Raw genomic sequence first — 15,244 nt, 5'->3', positions numbered from 1 at the left:
TTTTTTTTTTTCTGCACAGTCCCAATTAATTAACACTTGGTAATTTTAGCAGTTTAGAACTGTGCAGACTGTAGTGAGTGTTAAACCCTCATTACTACCCTAAGCTTCAGAAATAACCATCTGTATTTTACATCTTTTCCTCACTTCTTTTCTCTCCTTTTGCTCGTCTCCTCAGGGCTCAGCGGTCACACAGTCCACTATATGAAAACTGACCTTAAATCAGGCAGTTCCCCCTCCTTCTTTGGCTTATAAGATGCTGATGCTGGAGGTCAAATCCAGCGCCGAGAGTCAGTGACGGTTATTTGTATACAAATTTGTGTCAAAAAGACAAACTCCATTTTGCGGAGGTTTGTTAAGGCAGCAGTCTGATTCCACAAAGCCTAAGAAGGTTTAGTTCTTTATAGGCTGAAGAACTCAAACAGTGGCAGCTCCGCCATGTGTGAGTGTGTGTCTGCAGGCGTTTCCATGACTCTGTGTGTTTCTGCAGCCTGCTTTCCAGCTGTTTCCTGTTAGCAATCACACCGACCTCAAGGTTGCTGTGCTGCGTGTGCTGAACTCGCAGCCGCTGAGTCATTTTATCACACTTTACCAACGTGTCTCTCCCGCAAAGAGAGGAGAGGAGGTGGAAGCAGGGATCAAAAAAGTAAACGGGGGAGGGGAAGTACCGGGAGCGTAAATGTCTGCTAGCGCGCTGTCTGCTTGGGAAGCCGCGTTCTTCACGGAACACCTAAGGCCCACGTGAAGGAGAAGAGTACACAGGTGAGCACGTGTGTGTGTGTGTGTTCATGAGGCGCCAAGTGTGTGAGAGTCACAGTGTGACAGGAAGTGCAGTGACTCACCTCCGAGTCCGCTGAATCAGAGTTCATCGTAACTCCCGAGTGTGTCTCCAGTTTCCGACACAGAGCCTCAGTATGTTTTTTTTTTTATTTTTTATTTTTATGTGCGTTATTGTTTGGAACACGTCGCTGAACTCTGATGAGAATTTCAACTTTATCTGCTTCAAGCAGCCACAAGGACGGAGCAGATGTTGAATCGCCTTTGACAAAGGTGAAAGACAGACGACCAGACATGAGACACTGTATTTGTTCACAGCCACCTGGTTTTATCTTGTAACTTTGGTGACATAAAGACACAGAGAAATGAAGTGGTAACGTCAGAAGGTTCGACTGTTTTAATCGAGCATCGATAACACAATATGTTGATTCTTTCAGCAATGATGCAATATTTGCTAAGATTAAAAAGTCTACAGTCATTCAAATTAAAATAACTTAATCACAAATAGGATTGTATATAGAGCCTGACCCATACCAATTTTTTGGGAGGGGGGGGTTGCTGATGTGATACCGATATTTGGAAGTACAGAATTTGTGATACCAGTGTATTTAGAATTTCAGTATTAATTTATTTCAATTTTATGTTCCTAAAATAATAAAATCCAATGAGTTTTTTTATAAGCTCTTTTTTTTTATCTTTTTTTTTCTTGTGATATCCTGTATTCCCCCCCCCCCCCCCCTTCACTACTTCCTGTGTGATCAGTCTTGAATGCTTATTCTTACTTGCTCTCTTAATTTATTTTGGCATTAATTTCTCATGTATCGGTTTAGCTAAGTACCTAATTATTCTCTCTCCCTCTCTTCCTCTCTCATTCTGCGTGTATGTGAGACTCTTTTTGTTGAAGTGAGTTGAGTTTGAGTCACTCGACCCTGAGAGAAAGCGTTTGTCAGTCTATCGGCATGTCGGTGCCTGTCTTGTGTTTGCGTTTCCTCTCTCTGAGGGGAAGTTGACTGTGAACCCTCCGGGCTCCACAGTACTCGTGTTGAAATATGCTCTTTTACACACATGCATGAAAACACGTGAGTGTACACGCGCATACTTGATTTGACAGGAAGTGAGTCATAGAGGACAGTGGTGTGTCTGTGTGACGCGCGGTCACGCTGTGGCTCACTAATCACAACGCTCACCCTCCTCTTTGTTTTTCTCCGCTGTCTGCCCCGCCCTCAGCAGAGTGAGGAAAGCCCCAGTCCAAAGCGCCAAAGGCTGTCCAGTCAGTCCGTCCTGGAACAGCTGTCCTCGTCTGCCCCGCCACCCTCCACCCCTTCTCCCCCGATCCGACCCTGGGAGTTGGGACCACCGAGTCGGAGGCAGCCCCACCCCCACACACATTATTCCCAGGAGCGATGTGTCACTCCCGTCCGGCACAGACGCAGGTAGGTTGGAAGTAGTTCAAGCATGACTTTAGTTGCTGTTTAACCCCAAATTTAAATCTGAGGCATGTAGAGTGGTAATAATTAATTACCACTCTAATAACTGTTAAATTAACTTTTTACAAATTGATTAATAATTTTGAATCATTTGAAAAAAGATAGGAATACTGTCTGGTTTGTTTTACTGGTTTCTTTCATCCTCTCTAGCTGTAAATGGAATATCTTTGGGTTATGGATAATCATTTAATCATTTTCTGACATTATATGGACCTAACACCTAATCAAAGAATGATTCAATTATGAAAATATTCATTAATTGCAGCTCTAACTTTGCTTCAACTTGCCCAAAATTGTTGGAGGTAGTTGATAATTTCTTTTAGACTTCTGTGGCTCAACTTGCAGAATTAATTTCCATGTTATGTCGTGCACTTTGATCACATTGGCTACTTAGAAAAAACATCTCCCATTACTGTCAGTTAATAGATAGTTAGATAGATACTTTATTGATCCCAGAGGGAAATTCAAGGCATCCAACAGCTTACACATTAGACAAGACACACACATTGCACCAGACACACAAAATAGGGTTAAGTAAATAAAAGAAAAATAGACTAATCAATAAAAGCTACTAACAAAAAATAAAAATAAAATTTGTGTGCAAGTACAGCATCCAGTCTCAGAGAATATGACGGAGTAAATGTAGTAGTGCAGTAGTGAGGAGGTAGCACAGATGTAAACAGTACACAATGTGAACAGTGTAGGTTGTGCAAAAGAAAGCAATAAAAGGTCAAACAGATGTGTCACAGGATTATTTCTTACTGAGATGGGAAGAGTTGAACAGTCTGATGGCCTGAGGGACAAAAGACTTCCTGAATCTGTCCGTGTGGCAGGACTGGGACAGCAGTCTGCTGCTGAATGAGCTCCTCTGCCTGATAATGGCGCTGTGCAGAGGGTGCTCAACATTGTCCATGATGGCCAGCAGTTTACTTTGGCCTCTGACCCCCCCAGTTTGGGCTCATTTTTCCAACCTGATCCCACACAAAGTTTGTGAATGTATCACAAAAAATGGTTTAATATATTAGGTTGTAATACTGTCATGAAATGGAGCAGATTTTCCTGTTGGTGTCAAGATAAAATTTTGTGATGGTGTGATGAAATTTGGGTGGGTCAGAGTTGGGATTAGAGTTAAAAATTAGTGATTGAAGGGTGACCGGCATCACAAAAATGTAACATTTTGACAATATCGCAGCAAAATACAAAAAACAAAGAAAAAAAATTATGTGAAAATGGGCTGCATTTCTACACCTCTCTGGTAAACAGTGTTATCAATATTTGACAAAATGGGGGACTCCACGTATCCTCATACTCTTTATTTTTTGTGCTGGCTTTCTCTCTTGACAGTATCGCTGTGTTCTCGTCATCACCTTCTCCCTGTTCCATCTCTGTTCAATCAAAGAATTGTTGAATTTTTGTCACATGACTTGGTTTCAGCAGTCATTCACAGAAGGGCGAATATTTGCTTTTTTTAAGTTTTTAACAGAATCTGGATAGAACAAACTTTATTTTTGCTGATGGAAGCATGCAGTTCACACACTTAGTTCAAGAACCATCACTAATTTATAAACCTGATGATGTCTGTTTTTGCATTTTCTGGTTGTCAAGAGCTCTGTAACTTGGCCCATTTTTTTAAATAAAGAAAAACATGCCTTCAGGCCCTGCTGGTGAGTTGGGGAGGCTCCCAAATGCTAACTTGCCTGCTAACCAGCGTGTATTTTCGGCCTCTTCAGGGTGTTGGTATTCCAACAACATAAACGATAAGCAAGTTAGAATTGTTTTGGCTTTAAATTCCTTATCCATTTTAAACCCTCACAAATGTATTTGTCACGTTTGTGCCTCACGATGTGTCGTTACACTCCTCCATACCACATGGCAAATTTAGCACATCGAAGCTCTCCACATGAAGGTCGTGTTTGATCGGTGAAAGAACTTCACTGTGCAGGAGATTAAAAACGTGACGGCTGCAGTACGGCACCAAACAGAAGAGCTTCACTCCTGTTTTTTCTTGGTTTATTGTATTCTGTTATTTGCTTTTGCTATAATTTGTGAATATTTTTATCCTCTCCACCTGCAGCCCACCAGCAAGACGTCAGCGTGGTCGTCTCTCCAGACCCACACGCCATTTGCCTCATCATAATCACCCATCCACCCAAGCCCCCGCACCTCGTCTGTCGCCAGCGGAGCTCCAGGATGAAAACTACCACCACAACCCTCATCCTTCCACGCTGCAGACGTACCCAACACACACCCCCACCAGCTACGCTCAACCCCCCACTGGTGATGGCGGCAGCGGTGGGGGTGCAGGTGTGGAAGAGCCCCGAGCTTTCCATCCTCCCACCCTGTCACCACAGTTACTGCATTCTGCAGCTCACCATCATCACCACCATCAGCAGCAGCAACATGCAACGCAACAGCAGCAAGGAACCATGGTCCTGGACTTACATGAACAGGTACATCCCACCGCAGACACTTTGCTCCCGTTTGCAATGTGATTGTATGAGGTCATGGGTTCAGTGGGACTTGATTGATTTTTAAAATCTCCCAGTTGCAACAGAGCAGCGTTCCAGTCTCCTACACCGTGACTCCGGTTCCTCCTCACAGTCTTGCAGCACCTTTATGCAGTGGTCAGCACCTTCCTCCCACCTGTTCCTCACAACAGCAGGTCCCCGCCTGCAGCGTGGTCTTCAGCACTGGTCAGCACTACCACCCGGTGAGCGCCATGCACCAGTGTGCATTCATCACAGCTTCTGTTGATTCAAAAATACTCTTTGCACTTTCAGTTAGGACCAACTGTCTTACTGCTCAATAAAAGAAAAAAGTAAAACAAGGCCTCCAGAACATTTTCCTCTCTTCTTTGTCTTTGCTGCCCCCTTGTGGCAAGACCTTATTCATTACAACATCGTACACAAAATCTGATTTGAACTTTTCCTCTCTATTGTGTCTTTTCTTTTTTGATGTCTGTCAACCAGATGCTACAAGCGTGCTCGATGCAGCACTTGCCCGTTCCTTACGCCTTCCCGTCCCTGCTGTCCAGCGATCCTCAGTTCCTGCTTCCTCCTCCACCTCATCTGTCTCACCACCCGCCTCACCTCGCAACCCCAGGACAGTTCCTGCCTTTCCAGACACAACAGCCACGATCGGTACGTGGGGAAAAAAAAAATATATATATATGTATGTGTGTATGTATGTATGTGTGTATGTATGTATGTATAAAACATTTTTTGTACCATTCTAAACCATTACATGTGTCTGAACTGTACTAAAACACAAAACTCTGCTTTACTGTTGAACAATCTCTCTTTGGCATTGTTTTAACATACAACCCACCGACAGGATGGAAAGGCATGTTGTTGCTTTAAAAAAAAAAATCAGCCAAATTATGCAGTTTATAATGTTCAGGAACTAAATCAGTAGGAATACAGGTTTTCACATTTCTGATGGCCCTTGAACTAATCATAAGTACAATATGGTTAAGTGAGGGGAAAAAAAAAAGCTGTGTAAGATTGAAATAGCATAATTTTATTCTACATGGATCACTTAAGATTTTGACAATAATCAGTCATTGGCTGTTCCCACATTACATTTTAAAACACAAATTTGATGTCATTAAGGGAACTGTGAAGCTTTAAATGTCTTTTAGAGACAACAGTCTTATGACAAAAATTCAGTGCATCTTTATCTTAAGTGCAGACAGTGCATTAAGAGTTCTTGGTCCCAGCATTCGTTTGAGTTGTAAGTTGGCAGACTGGTTGATCTCTTAATGAGTGAATAACTCCACCAGGTGATTGCGCCGTAGTACTGGACAAACGTTTACCATTCCTCATGCAGTCTGCTGGCCTGATTTGGTTGAAAAGTTCTACGAACATTGCCCTTGTCTTTGTCCCACCGTGACGCCTGTCTCACGTGCTGTCATCTAAAACTCAGTTTGTCTTCAGCCCTTACAGAGGATTGAAAATGAGGTTGAGCTTCTCGGCGAGCAGCTTTCCGTTGGCGGAGGCTTCAGTTACACTCACCACCACCACCATCACCACCACTATCACCACCAGCCGCCCTCCACCCTGCCGCCGTCAACGCCTCTGCAGTTCCTGTCGCACCATGACCCCCTTTCACAGGAGCTGTTCACAGTGGTGAGCATGTGAACAAAAACCCCACACTTGTCTTGTTTATATTTTAGCTCATTTTCATTTTGTTACTATAAAATGACCCAGTATGTTACAAGCAGAAAGCAATGGTTTGTTCTTGTGTTTTTGTCACAGCCATACCCACACTTTATGCCTCGTCGAATCACAGGCCGGCGTTACCGCTCTCAGCAGGCTGTGCCCCCATCCCCCTACCACCCCAGCTTCCTGCCTTACTTCCTGTAAGTGTTTCTCTACACTTGGTTTAGTTTAGACAACTGAAGAACATGAAGACCAGTTCAGATCAGACGTTGGTCAAACTTATATTTTCACCGAACCCACAGGACCCAGGTCTGCTCCGGATCCACAAAGTACATTTCAGTGCATGTGCATGCTAATTTAGCAGATATTGGATTCGATTTACAGTACAGCCACTTGTTTGCACATTTGCCGTGCACAGTTTAGTCTGCTGTTGCGTAAGCCTGCATACGTGAAGGTGTTCTGAAAGGACAGAACCATGCAGGATGGATGAAGTCGCACACAGTCATGCTCACGCATCCAACACCACCTCTGCTCTGGAACCGTTTACAGGATCATGTTATGCTGCAGCCTCCACCACGACGACTTTGTAATTATAATACAAGGTTGCAAATGGGTGGGAAGTTTACTGCAACTTCCAGAAACTTTCTATGAGAAGTTAACCTTGAGAATTTAAAATGTTCAACTTATTTTCCACAATTAATCACAAGTTCTTTATTCAGGGTTTTTTTTTGGGGGGGGGGGTCTATATGGGTTGCAAAATTCTGGGAATTTTCTAAGTTGGAAACGTTCCATATGAATTAATGGGAATAAATAGGAGTTAACTGCAGGGGTGGTGGTCAAGCGGATAAGTGCGCTTGTTTCCAGTGCAGAAGATTCCTGGTTCAAACCCCACCACTGCCTGTTCTTCAATGCAGAGTTGGACCGGTTGTCTGCGTGGTTGCTATCCACGGGCCAAGGCGGGTCCATGGTGTTGTGGATGTGGCACATCACCAGCGCATGTTCCCAGACTTAACTTGACCGCTGGTGACATTCATGTACTGGGGCCCAAAGACCTTTATCTAATGTGTGCTGAGTGACTTTTTGGCAGTCTCCCACTGCACATGATGGCAAATACTTCTTCCAAGTGAAACATAAGGTCCAAAGGTTCCCACAGGAACCTCTTTGCCACAGTGACTACGTTTACATGCAGCCAATAACCCTTTCATAACCGGAATATTAGCAATAACCAGGTTGTGCACGGCCATGTAAACACCTGCAAAAACCAGAATATGCTCATTCCGGTTTTTAAAAACCCGAATGTGACCCCTGGGTTACTCCTTTTCTAATCTGAATATCAGGTCGTATAACGCGCATCGGAATATCCCCATAGAAAGGAACATTATTTTGTGTTCTGCGCATGTCCTATCCGCAAGGAATCTTGGTCTTTTCAGTACGGAAACTACTTGTATGCAGCGCGCGCAACCCACAGGACTCCACAGAAGCAGAGGTAAATAAGTATGGCGAAATTCAGACGCGGCAGCACAGCACCACACTTTTGGAGCGAGGAGGAAACCGAATATTTCATTAGAATCATGAATGACATGAATATAATGTTTTATTGACAGTAGAAAGAGGAAGAAGAAACGGAAATGACATTCTCCGTGTGTCTGGATGTTGTCCATGCGTCGCTGTTTAGATGGGGATATTCCAAATGATACCAGTGACCATGTATACAGGAGTAACTCTGTCTGCTTAAGCATGTAAATGGGTTATTCCTAATGATTCAGACACTGGAATATTGACCTTAATCTGAATATTAATGGCATGTAAATGTAGTCACTGTCACAGGACTGCATTTATATAGCGCTTTTTCCGTCTGCATCAGAAGGTCAAAGTGCTTTACAGTGATGCTTTAGACACATTCACACACCAATGTCAGTGTGTTGCTATGCAAGATGCTCACTACACAACGGGAGCAACTTGGGGATTAAGGACCTTGCACAAGGGCCCTTAGTGATTTTTCAGTTTGGCTGGGTTTTGGACCGAGGATCCTCTGGTCTGAAGCCCAATGCTTCAGGTGCATAAGGACCCTCCACGAGGGAGGTCACTTTCTTCAAGTAGGTGCAGTGACCCAATAAAGTCATATTACTCACGACTGACATCAGTTAACCAATTCAAGTGGAATTCCACAAAGGGTCTGATCTGGGTCCTAAGCAGGGTCATTAATGTGGGTTTCTTAACCCAGGTTGATTGCTTCATCCTCCGTCCTTGGCACAGATTTGATCAGTGTCACTGTGGCAGTCTGAAAGGGGCATTGTAAAGTTTAAATACAGGGCTGTTTCCTAAAAATGTCGTCTGTCTGCTCAACCCACTAATTCAGGTCCATGCTTCCGGTGACGCCGACTGTGGGCCCCGCCATCAGCCTGGAACTTGATGTGGATGACGGAGAGGTGGAGAACTATGAGGTAGGAACGAGCACAACATTCAAAAATGCTAACATTCAAAAATGTTGACCTGTGAAACTAACTTCAGTTCCTAAAGATGTTTGTTAGTTTGCACACAGCATGAATAATGATTTATGAGAAATTTTTTCTTCTCTGGTTCAAGTGTGGAAATTGCACACGGTCCTTTTTCTCACTGATTTTACCAGTCTGTTAGACAGACCCGTATTCTGGCCCCAGTCATGCTACCTGTCTGTGTCATTGGATAGGACACAGAGTTCCCTAATGGGTACCTACCAGCCTTGGCTGAGCAGGTCTCTGATGGACTGGAGTTTCCGCTCAGGGAGAGTCATAGAGTCTCACTGGCTTTGTGCTTCTCTATCAAGGGTACGAGGCAGTGGCCCACTGGGCCTCAGGGCTGCTTAGGATGTACTGGACTTTCTGATGTATCAGTCACATTTATTTATTTTTTTTTTAGCTAGTTTGGGAGTGAGTGGATAAAAGGCTCTGAGCTGGCCTGCTAATATGTAGACCTGGGTTTGAATCCTGCTTATCCTACCTGTCTGTGTCCTTAGACAAGACACATAATCTACATTGTCTCAGGCCACCCAGCTCTAAATAGGTACTGGAATTAGCTGGGGAAGTAACCCGTGTTGGACCGGCATCCCGTTGTGGACTCTCATCTGCTTGGCGCTGTGGAATCCAGAAATGATGCAGTGGCCCCAACGGGCCTCAAGGCCTGTATAGGACTTACTTCTACTTTGGGAGGCCCTGTGCCTTATATTCCAGTGCACATGTTCTTCAATTATTATTATTAATATTTTTAATTATTCTTCTGTAGTAATGGAATTCTCACCATTAATGTTTCTGCGTGACTTTTTCAGGCCCTGTTGAATCTCGCGGAGCGTCTCGGAGAGGCTAAACCCCGCGGCCTCACTAAGGCTGACATCGAACAGCTTCCGTCGTACAGGTTCAACCCCAACAACCATCAGTCTGAACAGACACTGTGAGTCACTTTCTGCCTTTAGGTTTTGGTTTGGTTTGGGTTTTTTAAAATTATTCTTCCAAGACCTTATGGAAACCTTGGGTGCTTTCGCAGGTGTGTGGTTTGTATGTGTGACTTTGAGTCTCGCCAGCTTCTAAGGGTCTTACCCTGTAATCACGAGTTCCACACCAAGTGTGTTGACAAGTGGCTTAAGGTGAGTTTGGATGTTTAATTATTTGTTACGATGTTGAAGACTTCTAAGAGACTTTTGTTATCAGTTATTTCATGTTGTTACGCTTTGATCTTTGATATGTTGTTCCACTGTATTGCAATCTTTCTTTCCTACCAGGCTAATCGCACCTGTCCTATTTGCCGGGCTGATGCCTCTGAGGTCCAGAGAGATTCTGAGTGACCTTGGCTGGTGTCAGGATCCCGCATCCACAATCCCTGGATCCAGTTGGACACACCGACATTCTTTCCTTTCTTCGTCCGCCTGCTGCTCTCACATTCTGCCACATAACTGGGACCAGTATTCCTTCACTCTTTGTTCCCTTGGACACAGAACCGGAATTCTTACCTGGGATCAGCATTTAGGGTGTGGAAACTGACTGACTAGTGCTCACTTTATGTCTGGACTTCTTAGGCCTTCGAACGTGGGACTGTCACACCGCCAGCTCTCTGCCTTCTGCTTGTGGTTACTCCTTCTTACCGATGGCCTTGGAATCACGTTCGCTCAGTGTCATGTGCAGATGAACATATATATATATATATAGCATGTGTGTATTTTTTTTTTTTTTTTTTCCCTAACCTGCCCTTCCAAACTGAAGCAGTGTGTTCAGTCGTCTGCCTGATGGAAGGGGAGGAAAAAAGACTTCTTTGAAAAATGTTTGTGTAGTTGTACTAACAAACGTTGGGGTAGAATTGGCAGTCCAAAGATTATTGTCGTTTCATTACTCTTCTGCTTCCGATTAAGTATTCACTTTCTGTCCAGGAGAGACCGTCCTTTCCACAGCACTCATCGTATTCGCCATTTGTCATCGGAAGCGTTCAGGTTTAATTTGTTTGCGACTACTTGCATTCCTGGTGAGAGTGCATTTCGTATGCAGCCCAGTGACACGTACGCTGTGAGTGTGTTACACCTGTTGTGGTATTTCCAGTTTGTTGTACAGTTTATTCACCTCTTGCTTTTGCTGACTCTGGGACGAGGGCATCATCAGGTTAGCAGCAGGAACAGTCAGAAGTCAGTAAAGCATTTCTTTGTGTTTGTCATCTAAATGAGACTTTATTGATGACCGCCGTAGTTTGTCTCCATTCCTCAATTAGTCCATGAGCCAGAAGCCAATTTTGAACTAATCGGTATCACTTAAGGGGAGTAAATGACACTTACAATCCAGCCTCAGTGTACCATACATACAATGTATGGTGGCCATCTGGCGTCAGCATTAAAAAAAAAAAAAAAAAAAAATGCTCCAATCATATTGAAAAGTGTATCATTATTTGTCTGACAATAAAGATTCTAAATGGTTTGGAGCATCTATGACTGAATGTTATGGGGTAAAATGGCAAAAATGGTGACAAAGTCCACTTTCAGTTTGCACAGGGCTCAACAGTTGAAGTTGCTCCAGTTTTGGTAAAAAGTGATGCAAATTATTGGTTAAGGTAATAGGATTAATTCACGGAATGGTTTTGACTGTCAAATGCATGGCCTCCAAAGTAATGCTCAAAAAACATCTACACCCATTGGATTCTACGAGCTGCGTTACTCCCATAATGTGATACCTAAGCATGACAAAGTGTAAGCTATTGTTTTTTAGAATCTTACTACCTCAACCAATAATTTGCAGCACTTTTTTTTTGTAACCAGAAGGGGAGCAACTTTAAGTTTTTACTCCATAACATTGTCAGTTTGTCCAAACTGTACTTTTTAGGAATATTTCATCACACAAATAATGTATAATTTTCAATATGACTGGAACATTTTAAATGTACTTTTTATAACCCTGGGTTATAAAAGGGGACTTATTTAGTCCCCTTAAGTGATACTAAGAACCTGCTTGGCCCAGGCACTAAATTTCTTACCATCAGTATTTTTCTTAGTTTACATGTAAGACATTTAAAGGCCCACATGAAACATTTTAATGTTTCAGCCCAATATTATAATAATTTGCACACATATTAGGTTTAAGGGCAGCCAAGATTTTCCGATTTCCACACATCTGTTAGACTCTTTTTCTTGCATGGTCCCTCTGAAGAACAGTTGATCTTTTGAGAAGAACTGGTCAAAGGTCAAGGTTACAGAGCACAGTCTAGGTTTGATGCTAATGTTTACAGGCATATTTATAGCTGAGTTATAAATCTGGTTATTGTTACCATGTAGGTTAGTCCTTCCAGTTTTGACCGAGTGTGACCATGAAAGGTTGAAACAAGTGTCATTTAATTCTGTGGCTCCCGGTCCCGGTTCTGAGGGACCCAAAACCTGGATCTCTACCTGCTTGAATCAGCTTTTGGCAGAGCAGGAAGAGATGTGCGGGACCGAGTCCTTCACAGTCTGGTTTTGTAACAAAGATGAAAAATATTTACCAAATATCTAGAATTCTTTTTTTTTTTTTTATTGCAGCCAGTCAAATTAATCCATGTCAGATCAATTGTCACATTAGTTTCTTCTCCTCATCCTTCCATTTTCACTTTGATGTGTTGGAAAATGGTTGTTATAAACTAATGTGTGTGCAAACATCTCACCAGGCTGTTGCACACAAAACGTGTAACTTCCTGGTGTTAAATTTGTTTAAAGGGAAAAGATGAGGACTGGTTATGGTTACCTTTACACATCTACAGTGTTCTAACCTGAAGACACATCAGGTGAATATCTAAAAGAGTCGACCAAGTCGCCGTCTTCCTCGCCGTACATTTATTTTTTGTGGAAAACGAGGCCATTGAACATGGTTTTAACTCGATAGATACATGAACAGTTATTGCGGGTCCGATTTCTTAATCGAGGACAAAACTGCTTCGATAAACAGATACAACTCACTCAACTATGATTGTGAGAAATGGTAATGACATCTCCTCTTGCACGAATATCCGGGTCTGTTGACAGAATCCTAGTCTGATTAAAAACTTTCCTAACTAGAGACTACACATACCTCACTTCACACATATCTCTGTACCTGTTAGCGATAAATGTTAACAGGGTTAAGCAAAAACTACCGAGATGATTTTCCTGAAACTTGTTGAATGGGTGAAGTATGGGCTAAAGAAGAAATGGTTAATGTGTGGAGCACACCGGATTAAAGGGGCGGATCCTGGATTATTCAAACACCTCCCACTTCCCAACAGCTTTCTTTAATGTTGGGACTGAGGGTGTTTCTCAAGCAATAATGTAGATATTAGTACTCTACATATGCTCATTTTCTTTCCCACCCCTAAAAATTGATCTGTTCTTGAGAAATTCACAAAAATGTTGAAAAATGCCCGATTTATGATTTATGTTGGTTATTGTAATAAACAGGCTCTTATAGTCATGGAAAGGGGGATTAGTTACATTATTTTTCACAGCATCAGTCACAACTTTTTTCTGTATCAGTTTTTTAATTTGGGATTGTTGTGCACTTTTACATTGGAGTTAATTTTGTTTAGTGCTCTGATTCCTGGGAAAACCTCATAAATATTAATCACGTGATTTTTCAATAGGTAAATTACACTGGAGTAGAAGTTGTGGGATCTTCCAATCTAGTACAAAAAAGTGAGATTTACTCCAGAAAATGTGGTATATTAACATTTCTTACAACAGTGGTTGAGCTTGCGGCGCATCATGTGATATTGTGATCATTAATTCAGTAGTATTTTTGCAGTAGCGGTTTCCATCAAACAGCGGATTTGACACTTTAGCACTTTAACTGAATGACTCTCACTCCAGACTTGTTGAGGCACCGCTCACGTGGATCAGGTCAAAGGTGAACACAAATTTAAAACCAGGTTCAGGATGTGGTTCTTGGCTGTCAAGGGTCACTCAGTGGCGGCGGAAAACTTTGGGATTCTTCCACGAACGTGCAGCTCATGTTCCCCTGCACATGACGTGATTGATTAGTTGTGGGGTTTTTTGTGTCTGTATCCTCCCATGTTTTGTAAAGCTGATGTCAGTCCTTCAGAAACTTCACTCGTGCACAAGACAATGTTTTTAATTCCATTTTTCACTTTGTATCACAGTGTCGAGATGACAAGCTAACATTAGCCTTACAGCGATCATGCATTGTAGGAAATTCAGTTGGACGTATTTTGCATCTGGCAAAGTCTGCCGAGGTGCATCAGTCACTGCACGTTTAACCCTTTATACTCTGACGAACAAATGAGAACACTCTATTGAAAAAAAACAAAACAAACTCCTGAAAGTCTGCAGACATGTTCCATTCCGGCACATGGTTTGAAAACAACCAGTGGCCGGGAATTCGACTACTGCCTGCACTCCAATAGTTTCATATGAAAATGCACAATTTCAGCTTCATAAGAAGCCTCCAGGGAATGATGGGCTGGATCACCCTGAGTGCCGTGGTCTTTGTGCTTTATCAGTGCACGTCAGTAAGGTCTTATTACAGAGGTTGGGGCTTCCAGATTGCCATGGCAACAAAATGAACAGATGTTAACAGTACCATCCGGACTTCTGGATGACACTGTTTTGGGGCAGATACGTAGAAACCAGTGAAATGTAGGAAATAGCATTTTCAGAGGATAAAGGGTTAAGTTTGTGTTGGTGTGCACAAAACAGTTTTATATTCTAAAGCCAATCGGTAACATTGGAAGTGTATGAGATATTTTACACAGCAATGCAGGAATTCTTTTTATTTTAATTTGTGTGTCTTTCTTGGGGGTCAAAGGTCATGCTGGAGCCTGTATGCGTCCATGTGGTCAATAGGATTTGCTTATTTTTTTCCCCCTCCCCCGTGGCTGTTTTTTCAAAATAAGGTGCAGCCTGTCTAATTAGTACTTATTGTTTCATTTTGCTCACCGTTCCCTTTCAGAGTTGTCAAATTGTTTTAATCCTTAAATTTCTTTGTGAAATAACATGGAACGCTATCATTAAAATGGTGTTATGCTACTTTTGTTATGTGTTATGTCTAACCAAAATCATTTGAAGGCCTGTTCAGATTAAGATGAAATTTTTAACACATTTGTACATTTTGTATGAGAGTTATTACTAGTAATACTTTATTAAGTAGTGCAATGATTTTTTTAAACCCTTTTACCTGTCTTTTGGATTTCAAAAGTTGGTTCAACAATAAATGTATAAGCATTCTCTTCCAAGACCTTCTCGGTGGTGAATCCCCCCCCCCCCCAAAGATATATATATATATATATATATATATATATATATATATATATATATATATTGTTGTGGCACGGAACAGTAAAGTATTTTCAGTA

The 15,244-nt window shown here is 42.3% G+C and overlaps 1 protein-coding gene across 1 annotated transcript in view; it reads left to right on the top strand.

Annotated features, from left to right (window-relative positions):
• The window catches only part of LOC117525913 (E3 ubiquitin-protein ligase RNF38-like), a 43,616-nt gene extending 28,492 nt beyond the window's left edge, over nt 1-15,124 (top strand). The window contains exons 4-13 of the mRNA XM_034187864.1: nt 2,002-2,207; nt 4,336-4,711; nt 4,807-4,971; nt 5,231-5,401; nt 6,197-6,388; nt 6,518-6,621; nt 8,781-8,865; nt 9,726-9,847; nt 9,941-10,040; nt 10,176-15,124. Of these exons, the coding sequence (XP_034043755.1) occupies nt 2,002-2,207; nt 4,336-4,711; nt 4,807-4,971; nt 5,231-5,401; nt 6,197-6,388; nt 6,518-6,621; nt 8,781-8,865; nt 9,726-9,847; nt 9,941-10,040; nt 10,176-10,238 (1,584 nt within the window). The 3' untranslated portion in view covers nt 10,239-15,124. The remainder of the gene's footprint in view (nt 1-2,001; nt 2,208-4,335; nt 4,712-4,806; nt 4,972-5,230; nt 5,402-6,196; nt 6,389-6,517; nt 6,622-8,780; nt 8,866-9,725; nt 9,848-9,940; nt 10,041-10,175) is intronic.
• Nucleotides 15,125-15,244: the final 120 nt, after the last annotated feature.

This window comes from Thalassophryne amazonica, chromosome 15 (genome assembly GCF_902500255.1).
Source record: "Thalassophryne amazonica chromosome 15, fThaAma1.1, whole genome shotgun sequence".
Lineage (NCBI taxonomy): Eukaryota > Metazoa > Chordata > Actinopteri > Batrachoidiformes > Batrachoididae > Thalassophryne > Thalassophryne amazonica.
This window is presented reverse-complemented; position numbering and strand designations above follow the sequence as displayed.